The sequence below is a fragment of the Gopherus flavomarginatus genome, chromosome 12 (genome assembly GCF_025201925.1).
Source record: "Gopherus flavomarginatus isolate rGopFla2 chromosome 12, rGopFla2.mat.asm, whole genome shotgun sequence".
In the NCBI taxonomy this organism is placed as follows: Eukaryota; Metazoa; Chordata; order Testudines; family Testudinidae; genus Gopherus; species Gopherus flavomarginatus.
Genome location: NC_066628.1, coordinates 52,762,830 through 52,778,399, shown reverse-complemented (window position 1 = coordinate 52,778,399; position 15,570 = coordinate 52,762,830). Strand labels below are relative to the sequence as shown.

General features: G+C 44.4%; 1 protein-coding gene across 8 annotated transcripts in view; it reads left to right on the top strand.

Annotated features, from left to right (window-relative positions):
* The window catches only part of CCDC57 (coiled-coil domain containing 57), a 147,468-nt gene that overhangs the window by 94,682 nt on the left and 37,216 nt on the right, over window positions 1-15,570 (top strand). For 7 of the 8 annotated variants that reach the window (XM_050919922.1, XM_050919925.1, XM_050919926.1 and 4 more), the window contains 2 exons: window positions 12,401-12,629; window positions 14,398-14,534. The exons of the other annotated variant lie outside the window; for it this stretch is intronic. In XM_050919922.1, the coding sequence (XP_050775879.1) occupies window positions 12,401-12,629; window positions 14,398-14,534 (366 nt within the window). The remainder of the gene's footprint in view (window positions 1-12,400; window positions 12,630-14,397; window positions 14,535-15,570) is intronic. 8 annotated transcript variants of the gene reach the window in all.

Genomic DNA, 15,570 nt, shown 5'->3' with positions numbered 1-15,570 from the left:
CATTGGTTTGATGGTGGTACGGGGTGGCAACCAAGTGATTCACCCCATGAGTTTCCCACAGTTTTTCCATGGTCCCTGCCAGGAAATTAGACCCTGAATCTGTAAGGATGTCAGAGGGCCAACCTACCCTGGCAGAGATGTCTGTTAGGGCCAGGCACACAGTGTTAGCCCTGGTGTTGCCTAGAGCGACTGCTTCTGGCCATCGGGTAGCAAAGTCCACTAAAGTCAGTACGTACTGCTTTCCTCTGGGCGTCTTTTTTGGGAAAGGGCCCAGAATATCCACAGCTACTCGCTGAAATGGGACCTCAATTATGGGGAGTGGCTGGAGAGGGGCCTTGACCTGGTCTTGAGGCTTACCCACTCTTTGGCATACCTCACAAGACCGGACATACTTGGCAACGTCCTTGCCCATCCCCTCCCAGTGGAAGGACTTCCCCAACCGGTCCTTGGTTCTGTTCACCCCAGCATGGCCACTGGGATGATCATGGGCTAAGCTTAAGAGCTTCCCCCGGTACTTAGTTGGAACCACCAACTGTTTTTGCGGCTGCCATTCTTCCCGGTGTCCACCAGAAAGAATTTCCTTGTACAAAAGTCCTTGGTCTATAACAAACCGGGATCGATTAGAAGAGCTGAGAGGCGGTGGGGTGCTCCGTGCCGCTGCCCAAGCTTTCTGAAGGCTGTCATCCGCTTCCTGCTCAGCCTGGAACTGTTCCCTTGAGGCTGGGGTCACCAGTTCTTCCTCAGACTGTGGACTTGGGCTTGGTCCCTCTGGAAGCGATGTAGGTGATGGGGTTGTTTCCGTTGCTGGTGTACCGCTCTCCGCTGGTGCACCTGAGGGTATTTCAGGCTCTGGCTGAGCCTTTTGGGTATGGCTGTCTTGTGCTTCTGCCAGTTCTGGCTCGCTGGCGCCCTCTGGCGTTGAGTTTGAAGATGGGGTTGCACTTGCTGGTGCTGGTTGCTGTTCCAGTTCCGGGCCTGGGACTGGAGATGCTGTGGCTGTTTCAGTGGTAGGCATGGAATCCGGGTCCTCCACCTCTGTCTGGGTCTCTGGTAACACAGACGGGGCCTCTGTGGACGGTTCAGGAACAGGAATGGGTCTGGAAGCTTGCCTGGTTTGGCTACGTGTAACCATTCCCACTCTCTTGGCCCGCCTCACCTGGTTGGCCAAGTCTTCCCCCAGTAGCATGGGGATAGGATAATTGTCATAGACTGCAAAAGTCCACATTCCTGACCAGCCTTTGTACTGGACAGGCAGTTGAGCTGTAGGCAAGTCTACAGCTTGTGACATGAAGGGGTAAATTGTAACTTTGGCCTTTGGGTTGATGAATTTGGGGTCAACGAAGGATTGGTGGATAGCTGACACTTGTGCCCCCGTGTCTCTCCACGCAGTAACCTTCTTTCCGCCCACTCTCAAATTTTCCCTTCGCTCCAAGGGTATTTGAGAGGCATCCGGGCCTGGGGATCTTTGGTGTGATGGTGGTGTAATGAATTGCACTCGCATGGTGTTCTTGGGACACTTGGCCTTGATATGTCCCAGTTCATTACACTTAAAGCATCTTCCATCTGATGGGTCACTGGGCCGAGGTGAGTTACTGGAGACTGGTGAGGTTGAAGGGTAGGGTATCTGTGGCTTTACTTGGGTGGTATGTGGGGTCTTTGGCTGTCCTCGGTTGTAGGGTTTATGGTCTGTGTGCCCCCTGGGGTAATCGTTCCCCTTGACAGTAGCTTTCTTGCTTTCTGCCAGTTCCATCCATTTGGCTCCAATCTCCCCCGCCTCAGCGATATTCTTGGGGTTTCCATCTTGTATGTACCGCGTGATGTCTTCAGGAACACCATCCAAGAACTGCTCCATTTGTATGAGGAGGTTCAGTTCTTCCAAGGTTTGAATGTTGTTTCCTGTTAGCCAGGCCTCATAGTTTTTTGCAATGTAGTAGGCGTGTTTGGGAAATGACACCTCTGGTTTCCACTTTTGGGTTCTGAAGCGCCGACGGGCATGATCTGGGGTTATCCCCATCCTGTATCTGGCCTTGGTTAGAAAAAGTTTATAGTCATTCATTTGGTGCTTAGGCATTTCAGCTGCCACCTCTGCTAAAGGTCCACTGAGCTGTGACCTCAATTCTACCATGTACTGGTCTTCGGGGATCTTGTACCCAAGACAGGCTCTTTCAAAATTTTCCAAGAAGGCCTCGGTGTCATCACCTGCCTTGTAGGTGGGAAATTTCCTGTGCTGTGGAGCAATATTTGGCACCGGGTTGTTAGGGTTGGCTGGCACATGCAGCCCAGCTTTTGCCAATTCCAGTTCATGTTTTCTCTGTTTTTCCTTCTCTTCATTCTCTTTTTGTTGTTTTTCCATTTCTTTTTGTTGTTTTTCCATTTCTTTTTGGTGCTTTTCCATTTCTCGGCGGTGCTTTTCCATTTCTCGGCGGTGGGCCACCTCTTCTTCTTCTAGTTTTCTTTTGTGTGCTGCCTCTTGGGCCGCCTGTTCTCTTTGGAAGGCTGCCAGTTTGATGCTTTCTTCCTTTTCTTTCATCTCCATCTGTCGCCTGTGTTCAGCTTCTTTGATTTGTTCTTCGGCGTCAATTTTTGCCTTAGAAGTCATGGTTCCTGTTTTCTTGTGTTGGGGTGCCCTCCGGTGTTTATCTTCTGAACTGCAGGTTCTCTGTTGCCTCCTGAAGTCTGCCTAGCAACAGTGCTTTTTTCCCTTTCTCTCTCTAGCTAATGTTCAATGAAGGGAAACCAGAAAAACCACTTTATTTGCATGCATATAAGTGCCGGTACTTGCGTCCTAATGGGAGGGCTATTGCATGACAAAAGACCCTTAACATGCAAGCCACAAACTGCGAGAGAGAGCAGAAAAAAAAATTCTCTCTGGTTCCCTTTTAAAACCAACTGCTTCTCTCTGCTAAAAAGCCCTTAGCAGAGAAAAGAAAAATATAATATTTCTACTGGCTTCTGGGTTCTGTCTATCTCCCACCAGCTGCCACTCATGTAATAACCTTAGTCCCAGATTTGGACCTTAGCGTCCAAAATATGGGGGTTAGCATGAAAACCTCCAAGCTTAGTTACCAGCTTGGACCTGGTACCTGCTGCCACCACCCAAAAATTAGAGTGTTTTGGGGCACTCTGGTCCCCCTGAAAAACCTTTCCTGGGGACCCCAAGACCCAAATCCCTTGAGTCTCACAACAAAGGGAAATAATCCTTTTTCCCTTCCCCCCTCCAGGTGCTCCTGGAGAGATACACAGACACAAGTTCTGGGAATTCAAACAGAGTGAATCTCCCTCTCTGTTCCCAATCCTGGAAACAAAAAGTACTTTCCTATTCCCCCAGAGGGAATGCAAAGTCAGGCTAGCAATCCAACACACAAATCTCCCCTTGATTTCTTCCTCCCACCAATTCCCTGGTGAGTACAGACTCAATTTCCCTGAAGTAAAGAAAAACTCCAACAGGTCTTAAAAGAAAGCTTTATATAAAAAGAAAGAAAAATAAGTACAAATGTTCTCTCTGTATTAAGATGATACAACACAGGGTCAATTGCTTAAAAGAATATTGAATAAACAGCCTTATTCAAAAAGAATACAAATCAAAGCACTCCAGCACTTATATTCATGCAAATACCAAAGAAAAGAAACCATAGAACTTACTATCTGGTCTCTTTGTCCTTACACTTAGAAACAGAAGACTAGAAAGTAGAACTACTTCTCCAAAGCTCAGAGAAGGCAGGCAGCCAGAAAACAAAGACCTTAGACACTCAATTCCCTCCACCCAAAGTTGAAAAAATCCGGTTTCCTGATTGGTCCTCTGGTCAGGTGCTTCAGGTGAAAGAGACATTAACCCTTAGCTATCTGTTTATGACAGGAGTATTGTGAGCGGGACACAAGAAGTAATTCTTCCATTCTGATTAGGCTGATCAGGCTGATTAGGCCTCAACTGGAGTATTGTGTCCAGTTCTGGGTGCCACATTTCAGGAAAGATGTGGACAAACTGGAGAGAGACAGAGAAGAGCATAAAAAATGATTAAAGATCTAGAAAACATGACCTATGAGGAAGATTCATAGGGGAAGAGTCAATGGAGACAACACCAAATATGAGCCCCAGAAGGATACGGGATGAGTTGCGGAGGATTGCAAGGGTGAATAGGAATCAAGAGGACTTGCAGCCAGTGGGAGCAGGGGATAGACCGGAGAATCACACTGTCACCAGGAAAAGTCAGGTCTATGTGATTGGAGACTCCTTACTGAGAAGAATAGACAGGCCTGTAACTAGAGCTGATCCGGAGAACAGAAGGGTGTGCTGTCTGCCGGGTGCTAAGATACAAGATGTGGACCTGCGGCTGAAAAGGATCCTAACGGGAGCAGGAAAGAATCCGTTGATTGTCGTTCATGTGGGAACGAATGATATGGCTAGATTCTTGCTGGAACGTATCAAGGGAGACTATGCCAGACTAGGGAAGACGCTTAAGGAAATCAAGGCTCAGGTGATCTTCAGTGAGATTCTGCCTGTTCCTAGAGAACGGCAACAAGAGTGTTACAAGATTATTGAGATCAACAGATGGCTCAGGCAGTGGTGCTATAAGGAGGGCTTTGGGATGTACGGTCACTGGGAAGCATTCATGGACAGAGGACTGTTCTCTCGGGATGGACTTCACCTGAGTAAGGAGGGAAATAGACTTCTAGGATGGAGGCTGGCACAACTGATTAAGAGAACTTTAAACTAGGAATTTGGGGGAGATGTCCAGGTAATCTCCACGCCAGAGTTTAATATTGAGAGGGAAGAAAACAAAGTAAGAGGGGATACAGCTATGGGCAGAAGAATGGACATAAGGAGGAAGGGTAGTGTAGATACCAGTCTAATAGTTGACACTGGTGGTAGAATGTCTGTGCCTAACTGGGTAAAGAATGTCAGTGAAGCCAAACAGCAAAAATTAAGATGTCTATTCACTAATGCGAGGAGCCTAGGTAACAAAATGGAGGAACAAGAGCTACTGCTGCAGGAAGTGAAACCGGATATTATAGGGATAACAGAAACATGGTAGAATGGTAGTCATGACTGGAGTACAGGTATTAAAGGCTATGTGCCGTTTAGGAAAGACAGAAATAAAGGCAAAGGTGGTGGAGTAGCACTGTATATCAATGATGAGGTAGACTGTAAAGAAATAAGAAGGGATGGAATAGATAAGACAGAGTCTGTCTGGGCAAAACTCACATTGGGAAAGAGAGCTACTAGAGCCTCCCCTGAGATAGTGCTTGGGGTGTGTTACAGACCGCCGGATCTGATTTGGATATGGATAGAGACCTCTTTAATGTTTTTAATGAAGTAAACACTAATGGGAATTGTGTGATCATGGGAGATTTAACTTCCCAGATATAGACTGGAGGACAAGTGCTAGTAACAATAATAGGGCTCAGATTTTCCTGGATGTGATAGCTGATGGATTTCTTCACCAAGTAGTTGAAGAAGAACCAACAAGAGGGGATGCCATTTTAGATTTGGTTTTGGTGAGTAGTGAGGACCTCATAGAAGAAATGGTTGTAGAGGACAACCTTGGTTCAAGTGATCATGAGCTAATACAGTTCAAACTAGATGGAAGGATAAACAAAAATAGATCTAGTACTAGGGTTTTTTATTTCAAAAGGGCTAACTTCAAAGAATTAAGGAAATTAGTTAGGGAACTGGATTGGACTGAAGAACTTGTGGATATAAAGGCGGAGGAGGCCTGGAATTACTTCGAGTCAAAGTTGCAGAAACTATCAGAAGCCTGCATCCCAAGAAAGGGGAAAAAAAATCATAGGCAGGAGTTGTAGACCAATCTGGATGAGCAAGCAGGATGAGGTTACTAGTGGAGTTCCTCAGGGATCAGTTTTGGGACCAATCTTATTTAACCTTTTTATTACTGACCTTGGCACAAAAAGCGGGAATGTGCTAATAAAGTTTGCGGATGATACAAAGCTGGGAGGTATTGCTAACACAGAGAAGGACCGGGATATCATACAGGAAGATCTGAATGACCCTTTAAACTGAAGTAATAGTAATAGGATGAAATTTAATAGTGAAAAGTGCAAGGTCATGCATTTAGGGATTAATAGCAAGAATTTTAGTTATAAATTGGGGACACATCAGTTGGAAGTAACAGAGGAGGAGAAGGACCTCGGAGTATTGGTTGATCACAGGATAACTGAGCCGCCAATGTGATATGGCCATTAAAAAAGCTAATGCAGTTTTAGGATGCATCAGGCGAGCTATTTCCAGCAAAGATAAGGAGGCGTTAGTACCGTTGTACAAGGCACTGGTGAGACCTCATCTGGAATACTGTGTGCAGTTCTGGTCTCCCATCTTTAAGAAGGATGAATTCAAACTGGAACGGGCTACTAGGATGATCCAAGGAATGAAAACCTGTCTTATGAAAGACTCAAAGAGTTTGTCTTGTTTAGCCTAACCAAAAGAAGGTTGAGGGGAGATATGATTGCTCTTTATAAATATATCAGAGGGATTAATATCAGGGAGGGAGAGGAATTATTTAAGCTTAGTACCAATGTGGACACAAGAACAAATGGATATAAACTGGACACTAGGAAGTTTTAGACTTGAAATTAGACGAAGGTTTCTAACCATTAGAGGAGGGAAGTTCTGGAACAGCCTTCCAAGGGGAGTAGTGGGGGCAAAAGACATATCTGGCTTTAAGACTAAGCTTGATAAGTTTATGGAGGGGATGGTATGATGGAATAGCCTAATTTTGGCAATTAATTTAGCAATTGATCTTTGATTATCAGCAGGTAAATATGCCCAGTAGTCTGTGATGGGATGTTAAATGGGTTGGGATCTGAGTTACTACAGAGAATTCTTTCCTGGGTGCTGGCTGAGTCTTGCCCACATGCTGAGGGTTTAACCGATTGCCATATTTGGGATCGGGAAGGAATTTTCCTTCAGGGCAGATTGGCAGAGGCCCTGGAGGTTTTTCACCTTCCTCTGCAGCATGGGGCAGGGGTCACTTGCTGGAGGATTCTCTGCAGCTTGAGGTCTTCAAACCACAATTTGAGGACTTCAGTAACTCAGACATAGGTTAGGGGTTTGTTACAGGAATGGGTGGGTGAGATTCTGTGGCCTGCATTGTGCAGGAGGTCAGACTAGATGATCATAATGGTCCCTTCTGACCTTAAAGTCTGAGTAACATGACCTATGAGGAAAATTGAAAAAATTGTTTGTTTAGTCTGGAAAAGAGAAGATAAAGAGGACATATTAACAGTTTTCAAGTACATAAAAGGTTGTTACAAGAAGGAGGGAGAAAAATTATTTTTCCTAACCTCTGAGGATAGGACAAGAGGCAATGGGCTTAAACTGCAGCAAGGGAGGTTTAGGCTGGACATTAGGAAAGACTCACTAACTGTCAGGATGCTTAAGCACTGGAATAAATTGCCTAACGATGTAGTTTGGAATCTCCATCGTTTAAGATTTTTAAGAGCAGGTTTGAGAAACACCTGTTAGGGAGGGTTGGATGGATTGTTCTCAGAGAGTGAACCAGGGTCATAGAGTGAATTAGGCTGTTCATACAATCTCTATCTAATTTGTTCTACAAGTTGAAATGTGTGTCAAGATCAAGATGAGGGAAGCAAGAGAAAGGATGGTTTATGGTTAAGGCAAATGAATGCCACTCAGGAGAATTCCGTTCTATCTCTGCTTCTACCACAGTCTTCATATGTGATGCTGAGCTAGTCACTTGGCAGATGCCTATTGTCTTTTGTGGGCTGCGTGTGTGGGTTCTCTCTGTGTGCCACAGTAGCTCTGCACAGAGAGCTGACACAGCAGATCTTGATCTAACTGCCCAATGGCCAGGTTTATTGTCAATGAAACATGTCTTAGAGTTCTCTACATGCTACAGGTACACTAGCATGTGTATGCCCATTACAATGCACTCAGCTCAGTGAGTGGTGGGACTTTCTGCTCCCCCTTTGTCTGGACAAAGACATTTCCATCTGTAAGGCCCCTTTTATATACTGATATAAACAAGTTACATATTGCCCCTCTGATATGGTTAGTTACCACCATTTACCTTGTGTGCGTTGGTTCTATCACTAGGCCTTTTATACCAGGCCTCATGTCTCTGGCTTGCTTTCTCTCTACTACAATGAGCACTAAGTTTGTGTTCTTCATTTTCTGATTGCCCAGGTTGACACATCTGGGGACTGAATGTAGAAGTACTGAGCTCTCACAACTACAACTGAAGTCAATGGAAGCTGTTGAGGGCTCAGCACCTCCAGCAGTAAGACAGTGTTCTGGAGGAATGAGAACAGAGGGACAGAGTTCCAGACCCACCTCTGCCAGTTATTCCCTGTGTGGTCTCATGTCAAGTCTTTGACTTAGTTTCTCCATGTGTAAAATGGGAATAACACTGTTCTTCTATCTCACCATTTATTGTGGAGATATATTAATGAATATTTATGAGGCACTCAAGTACTATGGGGTCAAGTATTCTGGAAAAGAGCATGGTGAAATAAATCTGTATTCATTCAGACATTGGATAGCATGCAGTAAATAAGGTAACAGACATTAATTGAATAATGGCAATAAAAATGTTGAACAGCTGCCTCATTCCTTGAGCACTGGCCATCCTCTGTTCTGAATAAGACAAATGCTATGGAAAAAATAGTAAGTGATCATTTAATTAAAGACTGTGTCAAAATACACATGTCCTATGGGGCAGAATTAAGATTGCGTGGACAATCTAAATTTTTCCATTTCCTAACTTTCAAGTGCTTGACTTTGCACCTTAAATAATGTTCTTTTTAACATAGATTTTTAGTATGTAAATATAGGCAGTGCTGGTAGTTAAAGTTGCCAAATTTTTTCCGTTATAAGAACCCGTGTTCGGTTTGTTATAACTGCCTAGCGTTACGTCATTTGGACTGAATTTTTCCTTGTCGGGTGTCTGGGAAAGTTTCAGAAAAAAATGTTCAGGCATTTCCATGTATGAATAGTCAAGGGATCCAACTTCTGAGCAAGCCCTACATGCCCAGAAGCAACTTTCCAACTGACGTCCTCTTGTGGCTGGGTGTGGTGGTTGCTTGCCCTTTCCTTTGGTTGCCACTTCCTGTTGGTTGCCTCTCTCTAGGTCTTCTGTGGCATAGCCATCTGGCCAGGTCACATAAATGTTCAGTTCCCTTCAGGCGTACTCAGAGTCCCCAAATAAACACTTTCTTCAACGACAGTCCCACATTAACACAAACAAAGACTTTTGCCCCTCCTGGACTTAACTCACAGTTCTCTGTTCCTTTTAGGGAACACTGGACCCTAGTACTGCTTCCCTAGAGCCTGGGTAAGTCAGGCAGTTGTTTGCTCTTTCCTTAAGCAAGGAGTCCCCAGCTTTCCTGGAGCAGGGTGTCCGTTAGCCCGCCGTAGGGCCTTAGTCAGCTGCTCCTTCAGCTGGCCCCACTTAGTCCTCAGGCTCAGAAGGTTTGGCAGGCTTCAGAATAGGCGGGGCTGAGCAGGACATTTCCTACAGTTACTCCTCCAAGCAGTTAAGAACTGTTGTGGCACCCAGCACCATAACTGAGAACAGAGAGACTCTCTCTCCTGTGCTCTCAATGCTTCTCATGCTGGTGCCTGGGCAGCATGAGGAGAAGGAAGCAGCCTGACTTGTTCAAATACAGTGATATGGAGAAGAGGACTGGAAGGGTGTGGAGGGTGCAGGCTGAAGGGACAGAGGTAGCGGAGTAGGATAGGGACAGTTTATGCAGGGATAGGACGAAAGGGGAAAGTGGACAGAATGCGACATGGCAGATAGGAACTGAGTAGAGGCAAAAAGGTCTGTACCTTCCACTGTACCTTGCAGTTGTAACAAATTGTGTATCTCCTCCCCTGCTAATGGCTGGTCCACACACAGAATAGTTGTTTACTATAGCTGTAAATTACTGTTAGCTCCAGTCCTGCTGATGTCCCATGCTCAGTATGGTTCCATATGAAGAAATTTCTATTTATTTTGTCAGGTTTTTTTTTAAACTAAGCAAATTACAAACAATCTTAATTTGCCTCCCTTGTGTATATGTATTATGAAGCAGTCTTTAGTTACATGATCACATACTATTTTTCCTCATTACCTCCCAACTTCTCCAGTGCACAGGATAAAGTATAGTCAGAGAATGAATCAGATGTGGCAAACGCACAGTTTGAATTGCAGGGCAGAGAGAGGGAAGTGGGAGCAGAGTGGGTGCTCTGCATGGGGAATGAGAGGAGTGACTGACACTTGGCAGGAGTCAGGGGAACTGGTTCCAGGCTGGGAAGGGGGTCCTTGCAGTTCATGTTTCTCTCATTAGCGACAGACTGTAGCTGCTCCCAACCCTGGCCTGTCACCCCAGTTCCTATCTGCTTCCCTGGCCCAATCATGGGCACCATGGTGCCCCTCTGGGTCCCACTCTTGTCTTCACCTCCCCATGCATGCAGTTTACAGAGCCAATCATATAAGCCAAACTCTTCACAGGTGGAAGCTGTTTATTCCTATTTGCCGAGTGCATATCTTGAGACACCTGGGTCCTGATTTGTAGAAATACTGAATATTCACTTCAGTAAATTAAGTAAATGGTAGCTGTGCTTTGAACATACAAAACATTATTAAAAGGCTAAGTTCTCTGAGTAATTTAGTTCTAGGCATCTCAACTTTGGCATTCAAAATTAGTGGACATTTGACAATTTTAGTTTTAATCTCTGTGACTTAATCCTCCATCTGTAAAAACGGGGCTAATAGTACCACCTTACCAAATAGGTGTGTTGTAAAAATTAATGTTTGTGAAGAATTTAAGTACTCCACGGATGAGTGTCATTAAAAAGCCTATGATGAAATTAATAATTCTGTATTCCATGCAGGGTTCAAATGATGCGCAGTATGTAAAGCTTGAGGCCTCACATTGAATGGTAAGGATAAAAGAAATAGTGAATAGCTACCCATTTAGTTAGTCCGATCCATCCAGTCCACCGAATGAGACAGATCCAGTTTTTTAAAAGATTCCAAGGCCTGAAGGAACCATTGTGATCACCTGATCTGGCCCCCTGCATAATGCAACCCATAGAACTTCAACAAAATAATGCCTTTTGAATTGCATAGCTTTAAAAAAAAATCAATCTTGATTTAAAAATTCCCACTGATGGAGAAGCCACCACAACTCTTGGTGAATCGTTGCAGTGTTTAATTACTCTGTTAAAATGTATGCATTATGTCCAGTCTGAATAGGTCTAGCTTCAACTTCCAGCTCCTGGATTTTGTTATATCTTTGTCTGCTCGTTATAACATATTTAGTCCTCATGTGCAGGTGCTTATAGACTGATTAAATAACCCCTTAACCTTCTCTTTGATAAGCTATATAAGTTTGAGCTCCTTGAGTCTATAGTTATAAGGCATGTTTTCTAATCTTTTAATCATTCTCATGGCTCCTCTCTGAGCCCTCCAATTTATCAACATTCTTCTTGAATTGTGGATATCAGAACTGGACACAGTACCCTAACAGCAATCACACCAGTGCCAAGTACAGAGTTAAAACACCCTCTATACTCCTATTCGAGAGTCTCCTGTTTATGCATCCAACAATCACATTAGTCCTTTTGGCCACAGTGTTCCACTGGGAGTTCATGTTCAGCTGGTTCTCCACCACGACTCCCAAATCTTTTTCAGAGCCACTGCTTCCCAGGATAGTCACCCATTTTGTATGACCTACATTCTTTGTTCCCTTGCTCATGCCCAGATTACCTAGGTCTGTATCAGTGGCCTGTCTTCTTCATTATTTATCACTACCCCAATTTGTGTCCTCTTTAGGGGGAGAAAAAAGTGAACTTGTAATTAAAGACTCTCATCATGCATATGCACAGGTCAGCCAAATTAAGGTTGCACAGGTCAACTTAATTCTGGAATTTTCTAACTTTTGAGTGCTTGGCTTTGCAACATTAATTTCTAACATCATTTTTTTGGTATGTGATATATTACATCCAAGAATGACTTTTTTTTGTGCTGGAGTGTTGCACAAAGAGCTTGCATTTAATTTATTGCCTACTGTGAATTCTCATTCTCAAGATCTTTCTCAGGCTTATTGCTCTCCAGTTGATAACTGCACTTTTTCTTCCCTCCTCCTAGATGTCTGGTATTATGTTTACTAGTAATGAATTCCATGTTAGTGTATGAAGACCACTGTTCTAATCTTTTCAGATGGTGATTTGGGCCCTCGCTGAATTTACAACGTAGTCTACATTGCTAATGTAAATACTAAAAATAGGCTCCAGTATTGGCTCCAGTTGAAAGTGTTACCATTCAACTGTTTGTTGTTTTGTTTTTGAGGGGGACAACCAACTTCTAAGTAAAATTGTTTGTATCCTACCCTTATCCTTAAATTAAAGGAACTTTTATGCTGTCTGTCTTCCTTTCAGGATACAATGATTAAAGGGCTTCAAGAAGAGATTGTAGATCTCAGACAACAATTGTCAGGGGTGGGGTCAGGCGATGACCCCCACCAGTGTATGAATTGCTCTGCACAGGAGATGCAGAGTAAACTGAAGGAAGCTGTGAGAAAGATCTCTATTCTGAGCCAAGAAAAGCAGCAACTAATTGAAATGGGAAACAGACTTCGAGCAGAACTTAGTGTAGTATCAAAGGAAGGTAAATTCATTCTATATAAGCTTTTGTTCGTGATGAGAGAGTAAATCACAGGGATTTGAGATGGGGAGAGCCAGATGGGCTTGTCTACACTTACCACGGGATCAGTGAGTGGCAATTGATGCATCGGTGGTCGATTTAGCGAGTCTAGTGAAGACTCACTAAATCGACGCAGGTCGCTCTCCCGTTGACTCCACCAGATCAAGACGAGTAGGGGGAGTTGATAGGAGAGCGTCTCCCATTGACTTTGCATAGTGGGGACCTGTGGTAAGTAGATCTACGTTATGTCGATTTGAGTTACGCTATTCATGTAACTCAAATTGCATAGCTTAGATTGAATTTCCCCTGTAGTATAGACAAGGCTTAGTGTGACAGTAAAGTGCGGGGAGCAGGCTGATCCTTGAGACAGTGCATTTCTGTTCCTAATGTGAGAATTAGGTGCTAATGCAGAGGTGGGCAAACTTTTTTGGCCCAAGGGCCACATCTGGGAATAGAAATTGTATGGCGGGCCATGAATGCTCAGAAAATTGGAGTTGGGGTGTGGGTGGGGGTAAGGGCTCTGGTTGGCAGTGCAGGCTCAAGGGTGGGACCAGAAATGAGGAGTTCAGGGTGCAGGAGGGGGCTTCAGGCTGGGTTGAGGGAGTAGGGTGCAGGAGGCAGTAAGGGCTCTGGCTAGGGGTGTGCAGACTCTGGGGTGGGGCTGGGGATGAGGGGTTTGAGGTGTAGGAGTGTGCTCCAGGCTGGGATCGAGGCGGCTGGAGGGCGGGACGGGGATCAGGGCTGGGGCAGGGGGTTGGGGCATGGGGGGAGGCACAAGGTTGCAGGATCCGAGCAGCACTTACCTCAAGCGGCTCCCAGAAGCAGCGTCATGTCCCTTCTCTGGCTCCTATGTGAAGGCACAGCCAGGCAACTCTGCATGCTGCCCTGTCTGCAGGCACCGTTCCTGCAGTTCCCATTGGAGCACCGGAGGGGACCATTGGAGCATGTAGGAGCCAGAGGGGAGCCAGGCTGTGGCTTCCAGGAGCTGTGTGGAGTAGCCCCCAACCCTACTCCCTGGCTGGAGTGCCAGAGAAGGGCCATTCTGCAACTTCCAGGAACCGTGTGGTGTGACCCTTGACTCTGTGCTCCGGCTGGAGCACCAGAGCTGGGCAAGCCCCAGACCCTGCTCCCCAGTGGGAGTTCTCGGGCTGGCTTAAAATGGCTTACAGTCAGATCTGGCCTGCAGGCCGTAGTTTGCCCACTCCTGTGCTAGAGATTGAGAGCAAGTTTGTCCCTAATGCAGAAAGTGCTGGGCTAAAACATAACAAAGAGTTTGCCAGTCAGTAACTCTTGGATATGGAGATATTCAGTAAAGAACAACCTAGTGCTAAAGTGTCAGTGTAGACTTTGCATAAGAGTGAAAATTTGGTTCTGTATTTATAAAGAGGTTGTTCGTCTCAGGGAATCATTGTTTGATTTTCATGGAAGAGGAGAAGAAAGCAGAATAACCTTATCGAATAAACTTAAGATGAATTTTGAGGTCATGTGAGAGAATTTCATTGTAGAGATTTTAATTCTACTAGTAAAAGGGTTTAAAAAAATCACTAGTAGGAAAAGACATTTCTAGGCCAATTCTGACACAACTTTGTATCCCTATGCAATGAGCGACTGCCATGTTCTGTAACTCATTTATGACTACTGTAAGCACCTAAATGAAGGGGAAATTTTCTTTTAGTTAAGAGCGACAATGTAGAAAATTCCCTCTTCATAATTCATTTTCTCTCCTTTTTAGGATTTCAGCATTACACTAGCTCTAAACAGGGCCCTGTTCATACTGTTTATGGTGCTCTGTATCCTAAAGAGCTTGCCCATGAAGCACAGCATCGATTCTCAGCTTTAGAGCATTTACAGTACCAGCTTACCACACAGGTAATGATATAACCTCCGTAAAACTGGGTCTGACAAGATTATGGAGACATCGTGCTAACCCCATATTTTCAGTTGCTTATAACTTTCTCTAGAATCTTCTTAGATTGAAATTTCTCATGCTAGATCTCAGCCCAGAAGCCTTTTTGGACCATTTGTGATAAGTCCAATTGGCTGACTCTGAGTTAACTAAACCTAGAGCAGAGCGGAAATGTTTTTCACGTAAGAAACTTTTCAGATGCATTTCTATGTTACTATAGTAAAATTTCAGTCCTAAATGAGGAGTATGTCTGTCTTGAAGAAATTTAGATTTAAAATGATAGTTGTGGTCCATTTGGAAACATATGACATGTTTACATTTACTTGGAATTTACAGATTTTTAAAGTGCACTCATCCAAATAATTATAATAGCATGTACATTCAAACATGCAAACTGGGAGCATGAGGGGAGGAAGTTGGAGAAGGGAGTGCTAAAGTCAGATTTTATTAATTTAAAATGAAGTTATAATCAGAAAAACAGAATGAGTGAAATCCTGACTCTATAGAGGTCAGTCAGGGGGTTGCCATTGTCTTCAATGGAGCTGGCATTTCACTCTGTGTACTTTAATGAATCAGCAGATAAGTCCTTTATATGCATTGAGTCAGAGCTGCTGTCTTTTCACTACTGTCAGCCCTGTAGCACCAGCACAGTTTTGCAAGAGGGAGCTAGAGCTCTTCTGACTTACACATCTTCAGTAGAATTACTTACCAAATGCCAATGGCACAAAGTTCACTCTCAATCCATCCACCAACAGCCATATACTATTCCAGTGACAATCAAAGGGAATTGTCATCATAGCTTTAAAACCATGGTTGGCAGAGCTGTTGCAAACCTATGCCTGTTAGTGACCTGCACTCCAGCTGCTTAAAGTGCTTGGGGGAAACTCATGTGAGGGACAACTGCCAGTTCTGTTGGTACTTCAGACCCTGCACTAAAAAAGACAGAGACATTAGGCTGAAGGTTGTCCTCATGGAAGCTGGCCTCAGATAGGTCTCAGA